The following is a 27,926-nucleotide window of genomic DNA, read 5'->3' on the forward strand; positions in this document are numbered from 1 at the left end:
CAAAATCTCCTCAATTGACACCTGATTCTGGAACAGTTCCTCCAATTTGTTACTTTAAAAGAATGGCTCATGTGGAAATCCCTCTCTCATCCTCTGCTTTGAAGACTCATGCAAAGAATTCATTTAGCTTCTCTGCAGTGGCCTTGCCCTTCATTGAGTGCTTCGTTAGCATCTTGATCTTCTGGTGGCCATATTGATTGTTTGGCAGACTTTCTGCTTCTGATGTACTACTTTTTTTCCCTGTTAGATTTTTCTTTTTGTCTTTTGCTAGTTGCTTTTCTAATTTGTTTTTGGCATGCCTAGTTATACTTTTATAGTTGACTTTCCAGAGTTCATGCTTCTTTCTGTTTCCCTCATTGACTTCTGTCGTTTAAAGAATATTTCTTTGCCTCTAACTGCCTGTTTTGCTCTATTTCAGTGTGTCCCAATTTTATTTGGCCACAGAACCCTTTTAAACAAAAAAGAATTTTGCAGAACCCCTAATAACAGTCTAATATATGGAGCTGAAAAAGTAGACCACAAATAAGTAAGGATAATAATAAACAAATGCTAAACAAGGTCGTGAGATCAACATTTAGTTTAATTGCACGTATTTAAAAACAAAAATCACATATATATAAATTATTTTTTTTTAATCATAAAATGTTGTAATGGATTTTTTTCGTGGAACCCTGGGGTTCCGCAGAACACCATTTGGGAAACACTGCTCTATTTAGTCAGTGGCGGTTTTTTGATCCTTTTACAGTTTTTTTTATTTGAGCTATGCATTTCATTTGAGCCTTTATTTTGATGTTTTTACATAGTTTCCATGCAGCTTTCAGGCATTTCACTCTTGTGACTGTTCCTTTAAATTTCCATTTAACTAAGTTCCTCATATTTGCATAGTCCCTGTTAATTAATTAAATGCTACTGTGCTGAATTTCTCCCTGTCGCTCTGAAGTCTGAAGGATGTTAAATGTAATTACATTATAGATTCTTTTACTGAGCAGGTCAACCTGCTATATTCACCTCTTGGACCAGATCCTATGTGCCACTTAAGAATAAAAAAATCTTTCTTGCTTTTTCAACTCCCAACTGGTTTCTCAATTTTGAATGAAATAGTCTACGCAAAGAAAATATTCTCTTTGCACTGGCTGCTGAAGCAAACCGAAACCAAAAATAATTAAGGCAAAAGCTTCTCTGCACAGCAGAAACTAAAGTACTTACATCTGTAAAAATGTAAATACACCAGCTCCATTATAAAGACTGAAAATAATATTCAGTACATAAAGTTATGATGTATTTATAACATTTGAGTTGACCTCAAATATTTTCTCCATGATACTATATACAAATTAAAAAAGCAGCATCCTCCAACTCATTAACATTTGAGGAGTGCTCATTATGCAGCATATTTTGTTAAAATTATTTTACTAGATTATAGTAAAATTATGCCTTAACATAAATTGTCAGGATTTCAGTTTAATTTTGAACAGATTGATATTAAACAATGAAAAAATGCATTTATATTAAATGTATCTGATTTTGTAATCATCTATTTTTATCCATCCTGTTTGTCTGTTACTTCACCCAGCATGCAAGTGAAATGCAGTTACCGTATTTTCCGGCGTATAGGGCGACTGGGCGTATAAGACGACCCCCTATCTTTTTAATTAAAAGATAGGGTTTCATCTTATACCCCAGCGCCCTTCCGCCTCCTTTGCTCCCGGTGTCCCTGGTCTGCTGGAGATGGTCCCCAGCAGACCAGAGGCACCGGGAGCAAAGCCGCCAGGAGCGCATGGGCTGCCCGCCCGCCGGAGCCCCTCCGCGGCTTTGAAAGCCTCGGGGGAAGCCGGCGGGGGGGCATCCCAGGCGCGCATGGGCTGCCCGCCCGCCGGAGCCCCTCCGCGGCTTTGAAAGCCTCGGGGGAAGCCGGCGGGGGGGGCATCCCAGGCGCGCATGGGCTGCCCGCCCGCCGGAGCCCCTCCGCGGGGCTCCGGAGGGGGGGCAGCCCATGCGCGCCTGGGATGCCCCGCCGCCGGCTTCCCCCGAGGCTTTCAAAGCCGCGGAGGGGCTCCGGCGGGCGGGCAGCCCATGCGCGCCTGGGATGCCCCCCCGCCGGCTTCCCCCGAGGCTTTCAAAGCCGCGGAGGGGCTCCGGCGGGCGGGCAGCCCATGCGCGCCTGGGATGCCCCGCCGCCGGCTTCCCCCGAGGCTTTCAAAGCCGCGGAGGGGCTCCGGCGGCGGGGCATCCGGCGTACAAGACGACCCCTGATTTTTGGGGGATGTTTTTTAACTTCAGAGGTCGTCTTGTACGCCGGAATATACGGTACTCTTAATGGGCTGCAGCTGTTGTTAAACAGTATTTAGCAACACTGTGCACTTTAGAAAAGTAAAAAATGGAAGAAAACTACTGTGTTCAGTGGAAACTACAACATTACTTTAGTCCAGGCAGAATGAAGTTAGAGACCTAAAATCACTGTTAGACTTTCCCCCCCCTTGTGTGTGTGGCACAAATAATAAATCAATAGTATAAATTAAAATGGAGTCTCCTTCCCTTCCACTGCATTTCGTGCCTCACATTAGGGATGTGAACGGTTAACCAGTAATAATCACCTTTACCGGGTGATGCTCACTGATTATGGTTAACCGGTGGCCCAGCTGTGCTAGAGCAACACAGAATCCTGCCCATCCCCATTTAAGTGGTTAACCAGTTAAATGCTTAACTGATTAAATGGGATTTTACATTCCTACATGACATGCATTATCACTATCCAGGACCAGATTAACTGTTCTGGGGGCCTTGGGCTACTTGATTTTGTGGGTCCCCATAGTTTCCAGATTAGGGCCTGTCACTATCATTCCTGTTTCCTGTGCATGAATTAGTGGGAGAGGGAAAGAAAGAAGAGGGGAAATAATAGGTTTGTGGTTTAGAGGGATTTCTGGTTAATAGCCCCAGATCTTGCAGATATTTCTACAGGTTGTAAAGGCATTTGCTTTTCTTATCCAAAATACACCATTCATATTAGCACACTTTCCCTTTCCCCATGCTGAGTGTACTAGGTCAGTACTGATTCAAAGTTAACATAAGATGTCACCATCACCCTAGGTTTTCCTCTAAGATCTCATCCATATTTTGACCTGAGGAGATCACAGGTTAAGGGAACACGGCTGAAAGTTGGATTAATACTCTTTATACTCTATTATTTGGTTGCTTGTTTGGGGTAGGATTGAGGAATCCTTGGTTTAGAGAACTGCTTTTTGAAAAACAATAATTGGATTTTTAAATAATCTTCACGACAACACAGTTTTTGTTTTTTAGTATTTTGGTTTGAGTGAAGAGTTTTCCTGGGGAAAAGCGACTCTGATCTTAAATTAGTGCAGCGTAATGTGTGTGAGAGAGTTTCTACTGAAGAGGATGCTTACATGACATCTTTCAGAGTAGGGATGTCAACGTGTAGATGACTGCACAATTAACCAATAAGCCTGGGCTTAAAGGTTAATCTTGTTGACTACGCACATTCCTCCTCCCTCCTGCCGCCCCTCCGCCCTGCTACCTCTGTATCCGGGGGATTGGGAGAAGAAGTGGGAGCCAGTGCCTATGAGGAGTTGGCTTAAAAGCCAGTTTCCAGATCCCCATGAGCACCAGATCCGCGCCCCCTACCCCCCCCCCCCCCCCCCCATGCTGCTGCCTCAAGGCAGCAGTGCAGTGTGGTAGGGAGCTCCCCCGGAGTGGCGCCAGTAGCGCACTGGCTGCAGGTCCCGCCCCTGGGGACTATCGAAATGTCATGTGGTTACATGACTATTCAAGTACACGCTATTTAACATCCCTATTTCAGAGCCATCATGGATGTGCAAATTAGGTCATTTTAAGGCCATGTCTGTCAAACCGGTGTGGTTCCTAAGGTGATCCCTAGGGAAAGCAGCCTGCAGAACATGCAAATTTATGTAAAAACATCCAGTATTTCTGGAAGTATAATAAACATGCTTAACTCTCTAGTAGTGCAGTTTTGTGAAGTTTAGAGGCTTGGTCACAGGTGTCTCCAATCTACTGATTTTATTAGCACCTGCAGAACTACATTTGAGTCGTACAGACAACGTAAAGAGCAAAAAACCAATTTGCTAATAATCCCTGCTTACTTTCTCTTCATTATTCAGGACCCACCTGAAGAAATTATATTGAGGCAGGGCTGATAGAGGCTCACTAGGCAATAATGTGCATGCTGAAGGAGTCAATCAAGTTCACAGGACTACTTCAGAGGTTTAGTCAGATTTTGATTGCATATATGCATGTACTCTGCGTTTTCTTGAAAAGTTCTGAAGGAGTTACACCCCCTATAATGTAAACATTTTTGTTGTACGTATACAAAATGGCATTTTCAAAAGACTGTAGCTTGCCAAAGCCCTTATGAAGAAGAGCCATTTCCTTGCCAGATTTTTAACTTTCATATCCTTGCTGGCTTATAAAAAATAATCTTTTTGAAATGTCAGGGAAACTTCTACAGGCAGTCCCCGGGTTACGTACAAGATGGGGACTGTAGGTTTGTTCTTAAGCTGAATTTGTATGTAAGTCGGAACTGGTACATATTGTAGGGGGAAACTCTAGCCAAACATTTCTCCAGAGCTGTTTTATTCTCCCACACCTCACTTCCCTCAGTCCTTTATTCTCAAGCTGAGGTGTCTGCTGAGAAAAGCCGCTCCGCGTCTCCCTGGTCTGCCCGGGGGGAGGGGGGGGAGCGCTAGCTTCGCGTCTCCGTGGTCTGCTGGGGGGGAGCAGCTAGTGCGGGGTTGCCTCACCCCGTTTGTAAGTAGGGATCCGATGTAAGTCGGATCCATGTAACTCGGGGACTGCCTGTATTTGTTTTATTTTGGAATTTCTTTCTTTTGTTCATTCTTTCAAAAATTCACTTTCAGTAGACTAGACCGTAAAATTTTAACCCACAAGATGAAAGCTTAAGTATATTACAAGTGATTAAAAACAAGAGTTAAATTGAAATTTGGCAATCATAACTATTGCCATTGCTTTATACTTTGCATTTATTTACACTGCTTTACCTCCAAATTTTAAAAAAGCATTTTACTTAACCTTACATTTTTTTCTTCCCTTTAACAATGTGTTTGAAAATGTCTTTCCTTATTTCGTGTTAGCATCATAACTTTCTTCAGGCATAAAGACGTAATAGTAGAGAGTGGATGGTCAACATTATCTCAGATTTGTCTATACTTAGGAGATGAATATAAACATAACTAGTAAAAACAATAAAAAGGATATCTGGGAGTAGAATAAGCATCACAACTTTGTGGCAGAAAGAATGGTAATGACTGAAAATGACAATTTCCCAGCCTTTTCAAGTGGCAGTGCTGGGAAAGATTATAAGGACTCTTTGTTTACTGAGAATTATTTTTATTCATTGCTTTCCTGGTCTCCACTTTGCATGGTTTTCTTACATACGTAAGTGATGACAAAGTCATTGCTTTGATTGCATTTCACCTTCAGAACAGGGCAAATTAACCAGCTATATGTTTTTTGTATAAGTTTGAGAGCCCTGAAGTTGTACAGGTAGGCATTCTTATGTTCCACCTGTCTAAGCCTATATCTGCTGCCCTGAGGTTAGAAGGGAACCAACAGTAGCATGGAATCTTTCTGCATTAAATCATTATATTGAAGCCTTTATTTTTGCACTACAGAAAAAAGTAGACACTTATCAATGTGAATAGTAAAGACAGAAGCTAAACCTTGATTAACTGATCTTTATCTTTTTTAGGTGAGACATGGAATCCATTAAAATTGCACTACCAGTTACGAAACGTGCGTGAACGATTAGCTAAAAACCTAGTGGAAAAAGGAGTATTGACGACGGAGAAACAGAACTTCCTTCTTTTTGACATGACTACCCACCCTCTCACCAACAACAATATAAAACAGCGCCTCATCAAGAAAGTTCAAGAAGCAGTTCTTGACAAATGGGTGAATGACCCTCACCGCATGGACAAGCGCTTGCTGGCTCTCATTTACTTAGCCCATGCTTCAGATGTCCTTGAGAACGCTTTTGCCCCCCTACTGGATGAGCAGTATGATTTAGCCACAAAGAGAGTGCGGCAGCTTCTGGATTTAGACCCGGAAGTTGAATGTCTAAAGGCCAACACAAATGAGGTCCTGTGGGCTGTTGTAGCAGCCTTCACAAAATAACTGCAATCATATTGAAGTGTTCTTCTCTCTTCTTTATGTAACCCAGTTATTTCTCTTCAATTGACTATTCATGTTTTCTGTAATTTGTACGTTCTCACATGATGAATCAGCTCTTGTTTCACAGGAATGATAGGTGGCGTATTCCCTCTCCCTTTGTGTATCTGTATACGGATTCTGCTCGTATAAGAGACCTTCCTGTTTAAAAAAAAAGTTTTGCTGCCATATTGGCATTCCATTCTCTATTAAATTAAAATTACCTGAAATTCTTAGTTTAATGCATTTTTCAGTCTTTGGTTGCTGGACTGGTTTAACTTGGAAAGCACCTCAAGGAAGAAAAGTGTATGCAGAGTTGGATCACAAGTCTCGGCTGATGCAGATGTGTACACACGTCAGTAGCATTCTGCTGTGCAGTTCATACAAAAGTCACAAAAAGGCCTTTTAAATCACCAAAGTTAAACATTGAAGTGTCTGTCAGGACATTTGCTATATAAATATTGGTCCAAATGTGCTTCATAAATTTATTTTGAAATTAAAATATCCATTAAACATCTTCATAAATAGTTAATGTCAAATGTCCCACAAGTTTTACCTCTTATGTAAATCTCTTGTGAACTTGCATTTTGTTATATTTCAACTCTGATTTACAAGGCTAGTGTAGAAAGGTCCAGAAGTTTCACAATGCAGTTTTGGGATGGGATACATTCCATTATATTCTGTATATAGTTTGAATTGTATATTAACAACCCCCCTCCCCATCTTTGTATTTTGCAAGATTTAATTAGTTGTACACCTGTGCCCCTTATTTGCTTTCAGCCATTGCCATGTGATGGAAAGACAGGCCTCTTACAAAGAGCATGTGTGTGAACTCTGTGTGTTCCCAATGTCTATGGAGTTGTACCATCTTGGTACAACTCAGCCTATGCATTGCCTTTTATACTTGTGGTATGGAGAGGAGACCAGTTGCTGTCATCGTTTATATTATTTCTGTATGGAAGAGGCTTGTGACCAGTACAGTTCTTGAGTGCAGTTTTTAATTTTGTTTGTACACAAGTTAATGTTTGTCTCTTAAATGTCATAATCTACTTACAGTTAAAAAAATCAAATGTCAAACCTAGGAGGTCTTGCATGAAAATTATTAGCAAGTAATGACTACAGTTCAGAGAAGTAAGATTTCTGCAATGGGAAGCTCTACTATGTTAATTATTTTATATACAATTATGTTGATTAGCACAATGTAAAAATATAAACTTTGGCTTTTTAAAGTTTATTACCTCTTTACCACTGCTTGTTATCTGCCACTGGTTTCACAGTGTAAATATTATGCATTAAGCAAATTACACATTATTTTTCTCATAACATGCATACTAATAGTGGGGCTTACAGGTGTTTAGAAACTTTTTGGTTAACATTCTGAGCAAAAATACTAAGTGGTGTATAACTGTAGAGTTGAAGTTTAAGGGATCCCTATTCTGTATACTAGCTTTTTACCTACAGTAAATAAACTATGATCTTGAAAGTGCCTGAAACAGAGCAAGCATGTCATTTGTATTTTGTGTTAACTAGAAAAAAATCTTATTTTGAGTTGACAGTTTTAGTTAATATCCTGTTTATTAGGATTTGTTTTCATGCTATCAATGAAGTATGGACATTTTTATTATTGCCAGTGTTAGTGTCTTGTCCTGCAGATTTGGATGACCAGTGTGAGACAATCTAAGCCTGGGTAATAGAGTGCAGTTGTGTGTGTCACTGGTGCCCCTCTTCCACTTGAGAGCATTATTTTTCAACTTAGCTTAACTGGACCCCCAGTTTTACTCCCACGGTTTACTTTTGATCACTGATATTGTAACTGATTTTTCAAATACAGTCAGGTAATTAAGTCTAAATGTCCTCAATTCACTGCATCTATAATTTGTAGGAAATGAATGGAGCCTGGTATTTCAAAATGCATCCCCAAACGTTTAATAGCACTTGAAGCTCCTAAGTGTGGTTATTGAGAGAATTCTGTTGTATCAAAAGCATACTGTAAGATGTTTCAAATTTAAAATGTAATCTGTAACCAAAAAAGTGTAACCATAACAAAACTGATGTAAGTACATACTTTTTAAGGATATTTATGCAGTTTGGGGGGAGGGCATTAATTTACTTCTGCAAACTCATGAGATCACTTTAAGTGAGAAACAAAATTTACTATTTTAAATGTTTTGTGTTTGAGTGACAGTACTTTGTCCACAGTCAGTATCCTGGTCTCTGTTGTGTTCTGTTCTCCCCACATCCTTTCTCTACCCTTTCTCTATGATCATGAAATTATAGAGTTCACAATTCTAAGGAAGGGTGGAAGGGAGAACAGCAAAATAGAGACAATGGATTTCAGGAAGGCGGATTTTGGTAAGTTCAGAGAGCTGATTGATAAGGACCCATGGGAATCAAGACTGAGGGGAAAAACAACTGAGGAGAGTTGTCAGTTTTTCAAAGGGACATTGTTAAGGGCCCAAAAGCAAGCTATTCCGCTGTGTTGGAAAGATAGAAAATATGGCAAAAGACCACATTGGCTTAACCACGAGATCTTGCATGATCTAAAAATAAAAAAGGAGTCATATAAAAAATGGAAAGTAGGACAAATTACAAAGGATGAATATAGGCAAATAGCACAGGAATGCAGGGGCAAGATTAGAAAGGCAAAGGCCAGAATGAGCTCAAACTAGCTACGGGAATAAAGGGAAACAAGAAGGCTTTTTATAAATACATGAGAAGCAAGAGGAAGACCAAGGAGAGGGTAGGCCCACTGGTCAGTGAGGAGGGAGAAACAGTAACAGGAAACTTGGAAATGGCAAAGATGCTCAATGACTTCTTTGTTTCGGTCTTCACCGAGAAGTCTGTAGGAATGCCTAACATAGTGAATGCTAGTGGGAAGGGGGTAGTTTTAAAAGGTAAAATAAAAAAGAACAAGTTACAAATCAGCTAGAAAAGTTAGATGCCTGCAAGTCACCAGGGCCTGATGAAATGCATCCTAGAATACTCAAGGAGCTGATAGAGGAGGTATCTGAGCCTCTAGCTATCATCTTTGGAAAATCATGGGAGACAGGAGAGATTCCAGAGGACTGGAAAAGGGCAAATATAGTGCCCATCTATAAAAAGGGAAATAAGAACAACCCAGGAAACTACAGACCAGTGAGTTTAGCTTCTGTGCCAGGGAAGATAATGGCGCAAGTAATTAAGGAAATCATCTGTAAACACTTGGAAAGTGGCAAGGTGATAGGGAACAGCCAGCATGGATTTGTAAAGAACAAATCATGTCAAACTAATCTGATAGCTTTCTTTAATAGGATAACGAGTCTTGTGGATAAGGGAGATGCGGTGGATGTGGTATGCCTAGACTTTAGTAAGGCGTTTGATACGGTCTCGCATGATATTCTTATCAATGAACAAGGTAAATACAACTTAGATAGGGCTACTATAAGGGGGTACATAACTGGCTGGATAACTGTACTCAGAGAGTAGTTATTAATGGTTCACAATCCTGCTGGAAAGGCATAACAAGGGGGGTTCCGTAGGGGTCTGTTTTGGGACCGGCTCTGTTCAATATTTTCATCAGCGATTTAGATATTGGTATAGAAAGTACGCTTATTAAGTTTGCAGATGATACCAAGCTGGGAGGGATTGCGACTAATCTGGAGGATAGGGTCATAATTCAAAATAACCTGGACAAATTGGAGAAATGGTCTGAGGTAAATAGGAAGAAGTTTAATAAAGACAAATGCAAAGTGCTCCACTTAGAAAGGAACTATCAGTTTCATACATACAGAATGGGAAGCGACTGTCTGGGAAGGAGTACGGCAGAAAGGGATCTAGGGTTTATAGTCGACCACAAGTTGAATATGAGTCAGTAGTGTGATGCTGTTGCAAAGAAAGCAAACATGATTCTGGGATGCATTAACAGGTGTGTTGTGAGCAAGACACGAGAAGTCATTCTTCCGCTCTACTCTGCACTGGTTAGGCCTCAATTGGAGTATTGTGTTCAGTTCTTGGCACTCCATTTCAAGAAAGATGTGGAGAAATGGGAGCGGGTCCAGAGAAGAGCAACGAGAATGATTAAAGGTCTAGAGAACATGACCTATGAAGGAAGGCTGAAAGAATTGAGTTTGTTTAGTTTAGAAAAGAGAAGATTGAGGGGGGACATGATAGCAGTTTTCAGATATTTAAAAGGGTGTCATGAGGAGAGAGAAAACTTGTTCATCTTGGCCTCTGGGAATAGAAAAAGAAGCAATGGGCTTAAACTGCAGCAAGGGAGGTTTAGGTTGGACATTAGGAAAAAGTTCCTAACTGTCAGGGTAGTCAAACACTGGAATAAATTGTCCAGGGAGGTTGTGGAATCCCCATCTCTGGAGATATTTAAGAGTAGGTTAGATAAATGTCTATCAGGGATGGTCTAGACAGTATTTGGTCCTGCCATGAGGGCAGGGGACTGGACTCGATGACCTCTCAAGGTCCCTTCCAGTCCTAGTATTGTATGATTCTACCCAAAAGATTTAGTCAATTTCCTTTGTATTTCTTTGTGGAGAAAGAGTAATGGCAAAACCATGAAAACAGATGGAGTATTCAGGAACAAGTATAGTGCCTAAAACTATTTCTAGTTTCCAAAAAACAAGGGACATTTCAGATTGACAATATTCCTTTAAATATCTTTTCTGGAATCACATCTTCATTCTTTGGCTATTTCTCTGCTCTTGTTTTGCTCTCCTGCCTAATATGGAAGTAAAGCCAATTTTTCTTTCATAGAAAGAGGTGCAATAATGTGTCATAGACAAGGCAACCAGTAAGGAGATATTGAAAAATTGGACAGCTACATTCTGTCGTCTTATCCAAATGCTAAATACCTGAGATAAGAGTCTAATACAATCAAGTCTCGGGGATTTTTCCCAATCCTGAAATTTTACAATAAAGACAAGGTGCTGCATTGCAGGACTGGTTTTTCAAACATTCTTGCCTTTACCACTGGTTCAGAAAGATTTCTAATGGTGGAAATTTAAAAAGCTTATCATACTTAGCTACTCTATATAGCTTCTTCCAACTGTTCTCATTGCTGCAAGTACTGCAACTTGCTTAATGCAGACCGGAGATCTGTTTTAGAGCAGCTTAGGCTGCTGCATGTCCCCAGATGGGTTAGGACCCACCAGATGACCCACTTACTTTAAGGGCTGTAGCATTTCATATAATTAACACAGAGACCTTCAGAGATGCTAAATAGCATTGTGTGTTTATTCTCTATAACTAACTTTCTGGTTATTTATATGAAAAATGAAACCTAGGCAATATATTCAGACCTGATATCTTCTCATAAGCTTTTTTAATTAAAGGTCTTGATATTTATGTTCATGCACCATATTTAGAGTTATTCTTTTTCCTACCTCTATTTAGGTAGCTCAAACTACAGAGTTCCCCTCATTTGTTAGTGAAGGCAGCAGGTCATGAGAACTCAACTGGACTGCCTCCAGGTGAAGGCAGCATAAATTCAGTCCCCAAAATGAATGACAGGTAAACAATTTTGTTGGAGAAGCAGGTGTGAAAACATGAACATTTATGAACCAATATGTTTTCTGTGACCTGGACTGAATTTGGGATTTTTAAAATCTATATACGTGAGAGTTTGTGTGTGTAGATCTGTCTGTCGGTCTGCGAGTCTGCTTGTTCAAGAACTACTCCTAAAGGGTAAGAGCTGGGACCACCAAATTTGATATACAGCTTCCTCTTATAACTTAAAGTAAGGATTGGTTTTGCCAGGACAATGCGATATGCCTGGAACATGACTTTTCTCATAAAACAGAAAGAGGGGGGTCTGCTAGAGTATTCCCTCTAAGGTGCATGGCCGCACACAAAAAATTCTAAGCCGGCCCCCTCCTTTCCAGAGCAGTGCAGCAGCACTCACCTTCCTACTAGACCTGGAAGGTGAGCGGCGTGGCTGCTCGCAGGGCCTGGTCTGCGTGGCTACTGGGAGGAGAAGTGGCTGCTCGGGCAGCTGCTCCGGCAGTAGGAGCTGCATTGGGGAATGACTGCTGCCGCTGGTGGCCAAGGCTACGTGTCAGGCTCGGTGAGTGGCTACTGCTGCCATCAAGGGGCTGAAGTCACAGCCACGTGGTGGGCTCGGTGGGTGGCTGCTGCCACGAGCCGAGGCCACTGGCGGTTGGGGCTGTGGGAGGGTGAGTGGCTGTTGCTGAGGGTTGGGGCTGCAGGCCGACAAGTGGATAACTGCCGCCAGGGGTTTTCTGATGGCATTAACATTAATTCTCCTGGCTCAGAAATTGTAAACTACAACATTATTATCTTTGATACACTTACTTTTAAAACACTAATGACCATGTGATTATCATATAAAGAATAGGAAAATGAACCCTAAGACTGTCATACTGAGTTCTGCCTGGCAAACATGTCAGGGAACCAGTTATGTTTTTCTGATCCTCAGGGTTGAAGTGTATCACTGCAACAGATTAGAACAGCTAGCACCAGAAGATTATCAGCACAAACTCAACCCATGTGCAAGCCACTCCTCTTTCTCACCTCTCAAATACTGCTGCTACACCAAGGCCATACAAGGGTGTGGCAAAAAAAAAAAAAAAAGATAGTTACACTGTCTGAAAGCACCCTTATGGAAATTGAATTCTCAGCTGACCAGAATCAGCTGCTGTCTGGGCCCCACTTTGCACAAGGATGGCAATTTGGAAGAGAGAATTAAATCAAGTTTACCCAGATGTTCATGCAGTGCCTTGGAGAGCAGAATTTCTGCCCTGGAATTGAGGTGTCAACGTCATCTCATGTTCTTGTTCAGAGAAACCATCTAATCCTGCCCCAAAAGTAGGCAGCATATTCTCCAAGGCAACTTCTGTGGATGGCGTTCCTATGCAGTCCACAGCACTGATTTAAGCTGTCTCTGCCAATAGAAACCTTTAATGAGGACCCACAGTGATAATAACAAAAGAAGTGGAGCTGGAGCACTGACTTACAATGTCCATGTGTCGTCAAGGATGAATCTGGTGGGCTTTTTTTTTTTTAAATGATACAAGAAAACCCTATAATTTAGAAATGGGACTATGGAATAACCAAGAGTAGATATTGGAGAGGAAAACAAAAATGAACTTCATCTTGATACTTTAACACCCTTTTCTTTAGTTCTCTCGTTTAAAACCCATTTTAAAACGCTTTGTAAAAGGTTAAAATGTAGGATGCAAGAAGGCAGTTTAAAAAACAACACAAAACTCCTTTACAGAACAGTTTTTATTAAACCCCCAAAAATATAAGAACAAAACTGCTTTCTATAATCAATTCAGAACAAAATAGTTTTGTAATACGTCAGCAAAGCTGAAACAGAGGAAATACATAACATGTCCTTTTAAAAAAGAAAAGATGATTTGAAGGGAGAAAAAGAGGGCATTCTAGAATGTGCAGAGCTGAATTATAGCAATGCCTTAGCTGGAACTTGGAGCAGCAAGACATTATATTACAGATTTTGGAAAATCCATGTAGGTATCAGAGAGGAGAACAAAAATGAACTTCATCTTGATACTTTAACACCCTTTTCTTTAGGTCTGTAATTTAAAAACCATTGTATTTTGTTTTTTTCAAATTCCAAAATGTTAGCCTTTAATGTGGATTAATCCCTGTATTTTTAAAGACAATGGTTTTCCTGTTCTACACATGTAATTTGAAGTCTGAATCTTTCTTTCATCTTTGAAGAAGTTGTATCCTGTTGGACCCATGGTTAATGAATAACTGTTTTGAAACCAGTTTATTAAAAATTGTGGTTATATTGATTGATTTTGGATACCTAGGATACAACTGTATCTATGATATCGGTGGTCTGTCATTTTCATGAGATGTCAAAATCTGTTGAAGATAATGTTTATGTTCTATTGATAGGAGTGAGAGACTCACTGAATTTTGATTTACCTTTCCAAGGGCTTGCCATTTCAGAAGCTGGTGCTCTTTTGATAGAGCCCCTCTAATGATTCCCTTCAAAATGTTTCAGATAGACTCATAGACTTTAAGGTTAGAAGGGACCATTACGATCATCTAGTCTGACCCCCTGCACAATGCAGGCCACAGAATGTCACCCACCCCCTTCTAGGATAATCCTCTCACCTATATCTCAGATATTGAAGCCTTCAAATAGTTTGAAGACCCCAAGATGCAGAGAATCCTCCAGCTGTGATCTGTACCCCACGCTACAGAGGAAGGCGAAAAACCTCCAGGGCGCCTCTGCCAATCTACCCTGGAGGAAAATTCCTTCCCGACCCCAAATATGGCGATCAGCTAAACCCTGAGCGTGTGGGCAAGACTCATCAACCAGACATCCAGAAAGTTCTCTCTAGTTACTCCTATCATGCCTCCATTGACCTATTTACCACTGATAATGAATGGTCAATTAGTTACCAAGATCATGTTATCTCATCAAACCATCCCCTTCATAAACTCATCTAATTTAATCTTGAAGCCAGCTAGGTCTTTTGCCCCCACTACTTCCCTTGGAAGGCTGTTCCAGAACCTTACTCCTCTAATGGTTAGAAACCTTCGTCTAATCTCAAGTCTAAACTTCCTACTAGCCAGCTTATATCCATTTGATCTTGTGTCCACATTGGTATTAAGCTTAAATAATTCCTCTCCCTCCCTGGTATTTATCCCTCTAATATATTTAAAGAGTGCAATCATGTCCCCCCTCAGCCTTCTTTTGGTTAAGGTAAACAAGCCAGGCTCCAGATCCAAGAGATAGTCTGTATACTTCCCCAAAAAGCAAACTGACTTCCAGATCATTACAAGCTCAAGAAAAACAACGATTTCAAAAGCTTCAGAGGGATAGCAAGTTAGTCTGTAACTGGAAAAACTTAAAAAAACAATGAATAGTCTTACAGCACCTTAAAGACTAACAGTAGTTTTTCCTTCTACAATAAGTTCTCAAAACAATATTCTAATTTTATAGTGTGACATAAAAAATATCATTTAATGGGCATTTATACATAGAGTTGATCAGAGAACAAAAATAGTCTATAATGCAAGTTTTGAATGTTTGTTATGCATTTGTCAATGATCTGGTGATAAAGAAATATTTGTTTATAAAATACACGACAAATCATGAACAAAATATTCAGTGGTGGAATTTGCATATAATTATGAAAAGAAAAAAGGCAAATATAACTGAATATAATGTGAAAGATTAAACAAACTAAAAAATGAATGCAATTTTAGTGTGTATCTGGGACAGTCAGCAATTTAGAGGGAGCCTTCCACAAGGATGTATATGGAACAATCGGCAAATGTCAAATAAATAAAAAAGCAGAGGAACCCTGTCAGTTTTTATCTTACACCACTCTCCTGCCTCCACCTTCCACCACTGTCCTACATCTACTTTATGAAAAATCGTAACCATTTTAACAAGGCACAAACATTCCCATTTTGTCACCAAATCAAGGTCATAAATATTAGAAGGGAATATTAGAAGGCTCTGTGGAGCCTCTTGCTGACCATTTGTCTCTTGTCAGGTTTTGAGAGGCTCACCCTGTCAGCTAAGTCACAAAGTTCATTCCCCTTCTTGGGTAACACAGTCCAACGGAAAGTCACAGCTAAACAGCAGAATAATAAAAGTAGAATATTGTTTTTGAGAACTTAACTGTAGAAGGACAAACTACTGAAATCATGTTGTTTTTCTTGAGTTTGTAATGATCTGGAAGTCAGACGAGGAACTCTGCAGGAACAGGTTAGGCTCCTGTATGGGAGGCCAGTAAACACTTCAGTGGAGCCTGAATGGAATAGAAAAATGAAGGCTAATCTAACATTCTGAAAACTTTACAGTATTACTTTTCTTTTCATTTGACCTCATATTAAATAAACCTTCTTCGAGTGGCCCCATGGGTGCTCCACTCTAGGTGTCGGGTCCCGTCCCGGCGCCGCGGCCTGGAGACTTTTCATAGCTGTACTCCGCCAGCTCGCACATGCGTGCTTCCCCAGGATAGCTTTCGCGCCTTTGATCAGCCGCGCATGAGCCGGCAACCGTCAATTCCTCTCAACCGCCTCAGGTCGCGGCTGGAGCTCCCTGATCTCTTCTTTCAGTGATGTTAATTTAGTTAGTCTTCATCTGTAAATAGTTCAAATTACGATTAGTCGTGTTCCTGTTACTTATTGTTCTGTTCTGTTAAAAAAGAAAAAAGAAAACAAAAAGCCTTTTCTCTCAAAACTGCTTTGTTTTGGAAAGTGCTGCAGCCCTGACCGGGAAGTATACTGGCTTGTCAATTTCGTTTTCTAACACTTCTGACAATGCTGGGATCAACTGGATTTAAAAAATGTTCAGTGTGCCGTGAAGCCATGCCAATGGCTGACGGCCATGACAGTTGTATCAGGTGCTTGGGGGAGGCTCATGTACCCGACAAGTGCACTCATTGCTGAAAACTGACTTCAAGAGCCTGCAGGGAGCGGGAAAGGAAAACAAGAATGTTGCTGTTCGGTAAGGCTTTGCAGCCTGATCCGATCCCTCCTGCAGCCGCAAGCACCTTGCAGCATAAGACGAGAGCAGATTCCCCGGGATCGTCTGTTTAAAAAAAAAATCAAAGCCGTCCCCAATGCGATTTCTCCCTGTGGCAGCCATGACCCCAGCAGGGGCATACAAAGGGACCCCCAGAGGGACTGGACAGTGTGCTGGGGTTGGCATGAGAGAGCCCCCACCATCAAGAGTGAGAGCGGCTTCGGCACCGATATCGGGAGCGGTGCCACAGCTGACCAGCAAGTCTGCACCGGCTTCAGCTGCATGCTCCCTGAAACTGACAGAAGCACCGGTGCCGCAGCTGATCAGCCACTCTGTACCAGCTTCAGTGGCACCAGCTGTAGCGGCACCTGCCTCCCCGGCCCTGAGTGTGGCCACAGCACCGCCCCCTCTGGCACCGGTATCCGAGGCAGGGGACTTAGATGCTTCAGCCTCGGCAACATTGTTAGTCCCGGTGCCAGGCAGTTTGGTGTTAGCAACAGCGCACGAGCAGCTGGCTTCCCCAGCACCGCTGCAGCCTCTTTCGGTGCCTGGCTCCCCTGTGGCTGTAGGGGTGGATAAAATCTCAAGACCCAGGAAGGCATTGTCAAAGATTCGTTACAGGGACAGATCCCTTTCTTCATCTGTCTCACCAACCAGGTATCGTCACTATCCTATCGCAACTATAGTGTTTCTCCTGCACAAGTCATGTATGGCCGACGAAGTTATAGGGACGCAGCGTACCTAGAGACACATCAGTCTCACTCATGATCCCGTTTGCCTGGTCGATCCTCGAGATATGGATCTTTTAGACTCTCGCCATGTCGCGTCTATTATATTCAACATGATAGTGCCCACTCATCTCGTCACTCCTCCCCGGGGTGTTCTGGGAGGTACTATGACCGCTATCATAGAGCATATGACACTCGTTCTCACCGTGATCATACACCATCCTCGCGTAGGGGTTCCTCCTGTGTCTGCCAACCATCAAGCGCAAAATACTTACTTCACCAGTCACAGCACCTAGTCTCACCTTCTCCATCCAAGAGTCCAACGATCCAGCTAGACCAGTCTGAACCAGAAGAAGGACAGTTGTCTGAGGCAGAAGACCCTAAACCAGACCCTTCTCCAACAGACTGCTCCTCGTCTTCCCCGGATGAGGCCATATTCCCAGGCGACATCTCTCCACCGGATGATCTGAAACAATTTCAGGATCTCTTCAAACAGGTTGCAGGCACGCAGGAAATACCGCTGATGGATGTTCCGGTAAAAAGCCACCGTCTCTTAAAAGCCACCGTCTCTTAAAAAATCTCTGTCCTCAACAACGCGCTAAGGTCACGTTACCGATCGATGATGCGATCATGGAGGTGGCAGATGAAATATGGCAAACCCCAACATCAATTACGCCAACGAGTAAGAAGGCCAATAGACAGTATTTTGTACCAGCGAAAGGATTGGACTTCTTGTTCAATCATCCCCAGACTAATTTGTTGGTGGTGGACGCAGCGCAACGTAGGAGTAAGGCACCATAGTACAGAAATACACTTCCGGACAAAGACAATAAGAAATTGGACATTTTTGGTAGAAAAGTCTACTCCTCAGGCACACTACTACTGAGCATTGCAAACTATTCGGCCCATCTATCCAACCATAATTTTGATAATTATTCAAAATTAGCAGAGCTCCTGCACCATCTCCCAGACAATAAGAAACCACTTTTGAAGGCAATAGTGCAAGAAGGGTATGCATCGTATAGCACTGCACTACAGATTGCCATGAATGTGGCTGACACAGCGGCTCGAGCCACTGCTACAGGTATCGCCATGAGGAGATCATCATGGCTTTCTCTGCAGGAACTCCAAAGGAGATACAAAACAAGGTTGAGGATCTACCATTTGATAAGCTTAAGCTTTTTGCAGCAAACACAGATGAGGTCCTGCACTCAGGAAAAGATTCACGTGCCACTCTACGTACACTTGGGATGTACACACTATCCTTCAAAGGTAGACGTTATTTCCCTTATCAATGGAGATACAATTTTAACCTTTCCAGACAACAAATATGCCCTTTCGACACTCAACGTTCTAGACAGCGTCTTCAGCACAAACGGCCACAACAGAGCCGTTCGAACAATCAATCGTCGGTTAAGCAGCAGATTTGACTTGCTTGTCAAGGATGTAAGCCAACCGTCCATCATCAACACGGAAAACAAAACTCTTCATCTTTTTCACCATGATCTACGATCATTTTATCATCATTGGTCCAACATCACCACAGACAAATGGATGCTAGAGGTAGTACAGTCTGGCCTCTCCATCCCCTTTCTCTCTATTCCCCCTACCACTCCCCCTACCCTGTCCCTCTTCAGGGACCCCTCTCACGAGCAACTACTGAAGCAAGAGGTTCAACACTGCTCACCATTGGGGCAATAGAGAGGGTTCCCAAGCAATTTTGGGGGAAAGGTTTTTATTCCCAATATTTTTTCACACCAAAAAGTCGGGAGGCTGGAGACCCCTACTAGACCTTCGAAAGCTAAACCGCCACCTACGCAAGCATCGTTTCAAGATTGTAACCTTAACAACTATTATTCCATCATTGAACAAAGGGGATTGGCTTGCAGTCCTTGACTTACAGGACTCCTATTTCCATGTAGCGATTCACATGGCTCACAGGCGATTTCTTCATTTCCAATTGGGGGAAGAGCACTATCAATACAGGGTTCTACCCTTCGGACTAGCGTGTGCCCCCAGGGTTTTTACCAAAACATTAGCAGTGATCGCAGCCCACCTGCGCAGACAGGGGGTGACAATATTTCCCTATTTAGACGATTGCCTCCTGAGAGGCACAACGTATATGGAAACGTGCCATATGGTTTGGACTGTGTCCAACGAATTTGCTGCTCTGGGCCTTCTCATAAATATAAAGAAGTCATCACTAGTTCCATCCCAAAACCTCGTCTTTATAGGTGCACGGCTCAATTCCACCACAGCATGAGCCTACTTACCAATGGAACGTTTTACGATAATCAAAGATTTGGTGCACACTGTGGTGCACGCTCCGACAATTCCCACACGCATCTGTCTGCAGCTGATGGGGCATATGGCCGCTGCCACCATTGTAGTGTACAACGCAAGGTTACGTTTTTGTTGCCTCCAGCACTGGTTAGCCACGGTTTATGTTCCCATGAAACACAGTGTTTACAGGCTGATAGTGGTGCCGCAGTATGTCCGAGAGTCCCTACAGTGGTGGGTCAACCCGGCCAATCTTCTTGTGGGCGTACCATTTCATTGTCCATAACCTACAAAGCAAATTACAACAGATGCCTCCTTGATGAGTTGAGGGACTCACATGGACAATCTCATGGTTCAGGGACGCTGGGCGACACAGGAAATGCTACTGCATATCAATGTGCTCGAGTTGAGAGCAGTGCGTCATGCTTGCAAGCATTTCTAATTGCAGCTTCAGAATACAATGACCAGGATTCTAATGGACAATGTGGTGACCATGTTTTATATCAACAGACAAAGAGGTGCCTGATCTCGTTCTCTTTGTGCAGAGAGCATCCGTTTATGGAATTGGTGTATCAACAACACCACCGTTCTAACAGCTTCGTATCTTCCAGGTGTCAACAACTTAATAGCGGACTCTCTTAGCAGGCGTTTTCCACGCGACCACGAGTGGGAGATTTGCATGGACATGGTGACTCGTATCTTTGCTCGTTGGGGGTTTCCGGTGATAGATTTATTCATGACAGAACTCAATTCGAAATGTCCTGTCTATTGTTCAAGAGCCGGAATAGGATGTCACTCGCTGGAGGATGCCTTTCTTCTCCACTGGGGGAGGTCGTTACTATATGCCTTTCCCCCAGTAGTATTAATTTCCAAGATTCTTGAGAAAATCAACACAAAGCCCGGGTGATCCTCCTAGTCCCAGCATGGGCTCGTCAGCCTTGGTTCTCAATGCTCCACCAGATGTCAGTGAGAGCGCCGTATCCTCTGCCTTCTCTTCCAAGTTTATTGACCCAAGGCAACGGATTTCTCAGTCACCCGAGACCCGAAGTTCTGCACCTCACGGATGGATGCTTGTTGGTTTACCGACTCCGAGCAATCCTGTTCTCAGAGAGTCAAGCAAGTGTTGATGCATAGTAGAAAACAGTCTACATGAACCGCTTATATGGCTAAGTGGTCCAAATTCCAAGCATGGTGTGTGGATAACAATGTAGACCCTCATTTCGCAACCCTTGTATATTGGAATACCTCTTGCAGCTGCAAGACAAGGGCCTGGCAGTTGCATCTGTATGAGTACACTTGGCGGCAATTAATGCATTCTATCATAAGGATGGGGATGTTTCCTTGTTCGCTCACCCTATTACAAAAAGGTTTCTGAAGGGGCTCTCGAATCTTCATCCCGCGCGGAGGCCTCGTCTGCCTTTATGGAATTTAGATCTAGTCCTAGAAACTGACTCATCCTCCCTTTGAGCCCTTGGCTACAGTGACGTTATAGAATCATAGAATAATAGGACTGGAAGGGACCTCGAGAGGTCATCGAGTCCAGCCCCCTGCCCTCAAGGCAGGACCAAGCTCCATCTACACCATCCCTGACAGATGTCTATCTAACCTGTTCTTAAATATCTCCAGAGAGGGAGATTCCACCACCGCCCTTGGCAATTTATTCCAATATTTGACCACCCTGACAGTTAGGAATTTTTTCCTAATGTCCAATCTAAACCTCCCCTGCTGCACTTTAAGCCCATTACTCCTTGTCCTGTCCTCAGAAACCAAGAGGAACAAATTTTCTCCTTCCTCCTTGTGACACCCTTTTAGATATTTGAAAACCGCTATCATGTCCTCCCCCCTTAATCTTTTTTCCAAACTAAACAAGCCCAGTTCATGAAGCCTGGCTTCATAGGGCATGTTCTCTAAACCTTTAATCATTCTTGTCGCTCTTCTCTGTACCCTTTCCAATTTCTCCACATCTTTCTTGAAATGTGGCGCCCAGAACTGGACACAGTACTCCAGCTGAGGCCTAACTAGTGCAGAGTAGAGCGGCAGAATGACTTCATGAGTTTTGCTTACAACACACCTGTTGATACAACCTAGAATCATATTTGCTTTTTTTGCAACAGCATCACGCTGTTGACTCATATTCAACTTGTGGTCCACTATGACCATATACTTACTTACTGTCAAGCTTCTATTCCTCCTAGCCCTCGCTTTCAGCTCGCAGAGTGAGTGAGATAGCAGCTTTTATGGCCTCACCTCCATATACAGTTTTTTCTAAAGACTCGGTGACACTGAGGACTCATCCGGCGTTTATCCCGAAGGTTTCTTCTGAATTCCACATAAATGAGCCGGTAGTTTTACCATGTTTCTTTCCAAAACCCCATACCTCAACGCAAGCAGCGCAGTTGCATACGTTGGATGTGAGAAGATCCTTAGCGTTTTATATTGACAGAACGTGGGGTTTTAGGAAAACAGACCGTTTGCTGGTATCATTAGCACACCATTCAAAAGGACAGCCTCTAACTTCTCAGCGTATTTCGAGACTGATAGTTTCATGTATATCCATGTGCCACTCACTACGAGGGAAGCCTCTCCCTTCTCTTCCGAGGGCTCATTTGACTAGGGCAGTTGCTACTACTACGGCTTTTCTGAGTGGAGTGTCTTTTCGTGACATTTGCAGAGCAGCAACATGGTCTTCTAACGTGACTTTTATGAAGCACTATGCTGCAGTCGATCAGTTTGCTTCAGACTCTTCTGTAGCTACAGCAGTACTTAATCGTGCTGGTAGTCTTGATTCTGGAGCACTCTAATTCTGTTCTGGATACTGCTCTGGAGTCACCTAGAGTGTAGCACCCATGGGACCACTCAAAGAAGCAAAAGAAGTTATTCACCCTGTGAAGTAATGATTGTTCTTCAAGATGTGCCCCGTGGGTGCTCCATGACCCGCCCTTCCTCCCCACTCTGGAATTGTTCTTTATTTTTTCTTCCAGATGAGTGGGTGAGAGGAACTGACGGTTTGATCATACGCGACTGATCAAAGGCGCAAACACTATCCTGGGGAGGCACGCATGTGCGAGCCAGCGGAGCATGGCTATGAAAAGTCTCCGAGCCGTGGCGCCGGGATGGGACCCGACACCTAGAGTGGAGCACCCACGGGGCACATCTTGAAGAACAATCGTTACTTCACAGGGTGAGTAACTTCTTTTTTTAAAGTCATGCACCTTATTAATTATCCCTTGTTTTAGTAGTCTTTCTTCCATAACATACACACACACATTTATATATATTTTTTAATATCTTGGGTAGCACACATCCGAACAAGTGCACATGACATCAATATTGGTGCACAAGACAAAACTCACTCTTCTCATGGATGGAAATCATAGAGGGAACACTGGTCTACTAGTAGGGGCAGTTATATGGTATAATGACCACAGGGAGACAGAAAAGGGCCAGAGATAGGGACCAGGAGAGCTGTAGACTATTGGGACAGTAGAGGTGGGTCGAGAAAGGGACAGCTATCTATATCTGAGAGATTATGTGTCTATCTATCCCCCAATCAGGAGACATGCACCTCTCCCCCGCCTGTGCCTGCTAAAGCTGCAGTGGCCATGGAGAGGTGCTTCTCGCCCCAAGCTGCTGCAGTGAGAGAGGCCTGGGGTCGTTCTCTCTCCCCGGGAAAGCCTGCATATTGAACCCTTCATGCCCAGAGCAATGATTTAAGTGAAGAAAAAGAAAAATTATTTCAGCTAAGGACCTGAGCAATGCCGGGTAAATCCTCTAATAAATAAAGAAAATCACTTCTTTCCCTTTACAAAATAGAAATATTTTAAAGGGATATTACACGGTTAGATTTTTCTACATGGACTTTTATTAGTCCACTGAATTCCCAATATTTCCATAAAGGGAACCCTACACAGAGCTGAGAACAGGATTTAAAGAGCAGTATTAAAACTCTTACAGCAGAATTGGATTCTAACAGTTTGGACAACCAAATTATATTACTGCTCATGTATTGCAGCCTAAGTCCCTGTCTGGCATTTGCAAGACTCAGCGTTCTTTTGGATCCCGCGTTCTTCCGAGCCTGCTGGGTGTAAGCAATGTTCAGAGAGTGTCACTAGGTCTCGCCTCTTGGGCTCATTCCTGACGTACAGTCCCTGTCTGGCACCCCTCCTTGGGATGTGGGATGTTGCAGCCTAGCTGCCACCCCTCGCTTTCCCTGTAGCTTATGCACTCTCATGGGCACTCTGGTTGTAGGTTTAATCCTTTGGGGACATGAGGCACACAAAGAACACAGGCCTTGCAAAGAAACGTCTTAAATGTGCCCCCCAAAGTGGGTCACAACTCAATTTTAATGGTGTTGTCAGGCCTGTCTTAGAATTGCTGGGGCCCAGGACTGAAGCCAAAGCCCAAGATCCACCTAAGGGTTTCAACCTTGTGTGTTGGGATTTGGGTTACAGGTGTCCCCCTTTGCTTGAGGCTAAAGCCCTGGGGCTTGAGCTTTGCCCCATTCCCCCACCCCCACTTACCAAGGTGTCACGTTACTGGACTTTGAAGGGAGCAGCCAGATCACTGCTGTACCCATGGGGTGGTGTTGGCCCCAAAAATGGTATAAAAGGGGGGCCATATGGGGTGTTGAATAGGAGCTTACTGATCTGCTGATCCTGTGTACACTATTTATGTGGTTGTATAATATCTGTGTGTGTAGGTAGGAATCTGTAGTCTGTGTGGATACTGAATATTTCTCTGAAGATGGTTGAGCATTGGGCAGAGCCCAGCCTATGGACGTGCTAATTAGCGGGGCCCCGTGGGACAATGGCACTCAATGGGCCAGCAGGGATAGGCCGCTGCGCCAGGTGACCTGCTGCAGCCAAGAAGAGACCAGGGAGGATGTATAAAGAGGCCATGTGGTCGATGCCATCTTTGTCTTCAGCTCAGCACTTCATCCCAGAGGCAGCATTGCAGGGATCGAAGAGCCCGAAAGACCTGTGGACCCATCCTGATCCTAGGATGCGCAACAAGAACTTTTAAACCAGCAGCTGCAACATCTCTGCTAGAGCCTGCATCGAGAACTGGGAGATTCGATGCATGTAATGTACTATTCCTTTAACAACCTTACTCTCATGCTTTTCTTTATTGTAATAATAAACCTTTAGATGTTAGATGCTAAAGGATTGGCCCAGCGTGATTTGTGGGTAAGGTCCGAAGGGTAAATTGACCAGGGATCTGTGGCTGGTTTCTTGGAACCGGACAGAACTTGTTTGGGGTAGGTGGGATTGGGTGCTAGGACCCCCCACCTGTGTATGAGGCCCGGGGCCATCTGTGGCACGGATATTGCTGGGGTGTCGGAGGGGTTTTGCTCGTGAGGCTTCAGGCAGGCAGCTGAAGCGCTCTGGGACTGGTTTGCAGCCTGTTTGGGAAGGTCACCAGTCTGGGAGCTGTAAGGAGCCCCGGATTTGAGCAGTTCGCCCTGAGCGGACGCCCTCAGCTGTGCCCAGACACGGCCCGGTCCGTCACACAAGGCAATGGGGTTCAGGTGGGCTCTGGTTTACGTCCACCTTCCTGGGGTCATGTAGTAATTTTTATTGTCAGCAAGGGGTTGCAGTGCATTGAAGTTTGAGAACCGCTGAGATACCTAGATCGATGCAAAAACAGCCATCACCTGAACACAATACCCAGATCAAACTCCTCTCAATCCAGAATAAGGGTGTGAACAGGTTACTGGTTACACAGTAAGTATCACTTGGGGGCTGGACTTGATGACCTCCTCAGGTCTCTTCCAGCTCTATGATTCTATGATTCTTAATGGGTGATGTTTACTGGGTAATGATTAACTGTTACCCAGGAACAGTCTTCTGCCTGCGGCCCGAGGGCTGCTCCAGCCTTGCAAGGCTGTTGGCTCCCAGATCACATGAGCTGGGAGTTGGCAGCCTCACATTGAGGGGCGCAAAAGTGTGGGAGGAGGGTGAGGAGGGGGCTGCTGGTTCCCGGCCCACACAGACTCACAGGCTCAGAGCCAGCAGCCCTCCCTCTTTCACCCCTCCCCTCAGCATGAGGCTGCCAACTTCCAGCCAGCGTAGGTTGGGAGCCAGCAGTTCCAGGGTGCGGGAGCAACTCCTGCCCGCAGCATGAGGGCAGATCCAGCCTTGCTGTGGCAGGTGTGCTCCGCCCAGTGGGCTGGAAAAGCCCCCTTCTTCCCCTGCCTGCCTCTGTTTAATCAGTTAACCAGTTACACTTAACATTTAACAGGTTAACTAATTAAATGGGATTTTACATCCCTAATCCTGAGAGCCTTTTAGGGAGTAGGGGGAGGGCAGGTCTTTCTAGCCTCCACTCATCATGCTTAGCCTCCTGATTCTGATGGTGGTCTGCCTGTTTTGCTAAAAAACTGACCACAAGTTGGAGGGAGAAAGTGTAAAAACCTCAGGCTATGTCTAGACTGAGGCTTCTTTTGAAAGAAGCTTTTCTGGAAAAGATCTTCCAGAAAAACTTCTTTCGAAAGAGCGTCCACACTGCCAAAGCACAACTAAAAAGTGATCTGCTTTTTCGAAAGATAGCATCCACATTCATTGGACACTATCTCACATTTCAGTTGTGATTACTGTGGACAGAATGGCCACCAGGGCACCTGTGCTTTTTCCTGGAGGCCTCTTCTTTCGAAAAAACGCTCTCCCGCATCCACACGCCTTTTTCCGAACAAGCTTTTTCAGAAAGAGGTTTACTGCTGTCAGAAAAAAACCTCTATTCTTTTGACTTTCTGTTGAAAGAGTGCAATAACAATGTGGACGTAAGTATAGTTTTTCCAGAAAAACAGCTGTTTTTCTGGAAAAACTCTGCAGTGTAGACATACCCTCCTCTGTATGTAGATATATCCCAATCTTCTCCTGCTGCGTCTAATTGCCATGTAATGTGATATGACATCACCATCTAACAATGAGACTTTTGATGACCTCCCCCTGCTATTAGAGAATTTATACTAATGTCTAAACAAAAACGGATCCAGATTTTTTCCCTTGGAAAGTTTTGAGATCGATGTTGTCATTTTGAAGATCTCATGGGCATTTCAAAAAAGATTTTGTACATAGATTTGGGAGGATAAGATTTTAATCAATAAACCTCGATGCAACCATGCACAAACAAACCATTGACAAAAATATTTCCAGTGATGATTCCGAAAAGTGAAGCTTGAGAAGTTGTTAAAGTGAAAGTTAAGGCTATTTATTTTGCATATTTTGACGTGTGGACACAATTTTGAGTTTTAATTGTTATAAAGTGTTAATTTTTTTTCAATCTGAGCATCTGTAGTCATTAAATGAATGTCCCCTAAGCTTCCCACACCTGTGAAATTTAAATAGCTAAGATTTAAAAAATGTTTTAAACCCATAATTTTGTGCACATGTGAAAATGTAAAGTGCTAAAAATTGAAAAAGCTTACAAAAACATTAATGCTATTCATCAAATTTACAAAATAAAAGAGCAAGCCTACCCATGCAGCACTTTGCATTCTACTTGTCTTTTTCCCCGAAGAAGGGGACTTGGCAGGTGATGAGTAAAGGACCGATTCTGTCCCAGTCAGGTTTTGGTGATGTTCTACTTCCTCATGAGAAGGCTGGGAGCCCAAGCATCAACCCTGGCCTCTTCTAGTTTCCCTCCCTAGAGAATCTACCTCTCATCAGCCAAGGGGGGACGCAGGGGAGGGTATATGTGGTAGCAGGGCTTCCTTGAGCACAGGAATAGAAGGAAAGGGATGACGAGCATCCCTACTCACTAATTCTTATGCAGATTTATTTCCATCTATGTTCATGCAGGAGGTGACCTCCTGAACTGCTTATAAAATACCACATGGCTGGGCGATCAAGTGCACGTACAGTAACAGAGTATATGAACACTGTGACTTTTGACGCATTGGCTGGATTTTATTCAAGTCGAACAGCCACAAAATAGTAATAGAAATGTAGCCGTGTTAGTCTGGTGTAGCTGAAGCAAAATACAGGACTATGTAGCACTTTAAAGACTAACAAGATGCTTCAGCCACAAAATAGTTTGTAATAACTATCACATTTGGAATAAAGTCTGCAAAGAGGAAATGGGGCTAAATGCACTTACTGAATGAATTGCTTGCTGCAAAGTTTGCTTGCTGTACAACCATTCACTGTTGCCATCTTCCATTCTTCTAGCTACTGTAGAGTTACTTCCGTTTTTCTCTTATCACACCAGTGGCACTCAGTGAAGTAAATCTGGAGTTGCCTCTGCAGCCT

The 27,926-nt window shown here is 43.2% G+C and overlaps 1 protein-coding gene across 1 annotated transcript in view; it reads left to right on the forward strand.

Moving 5' to 3' along the window:
- GOLPH3 (golgi phosphoprotein 3) overlaps positions 1–7,687 on the forward strand; it is a 51,557-nt gene extending 43,870 nt beyond the window's left edge. Inside the window, exon 4 of the mRNA XM_075932593.2 lies at positions 5,744–7,687. Coding sequence (XP_075788708.1) covers positions 5,744–6,168 — 425 coding nt within the window. The 3' untranslated portion in view covers positions 6,169–7,687. The remainder of the gene's footprint in view (positions 1–5,743) is intronic.
- Positions 7,688–27,926: the final 20,239 nt, after the last annotated feature.

The sequence above is a fragment of the Pelodiscus sinensis genome, chromosome 6 (genome assembly GCF_052426305.1).
Source record: "Pelodiscus sinensis isolate ZL-2025 chromosome 6, ASM5242630v1, whole genome shotgun sequence".
Classification (NCBI taxonomy): Eukaryota; Metazoa; Chordata; order Testudines; family Trionychidae; genus Pelodiscus; species Pelodiscus sinensis.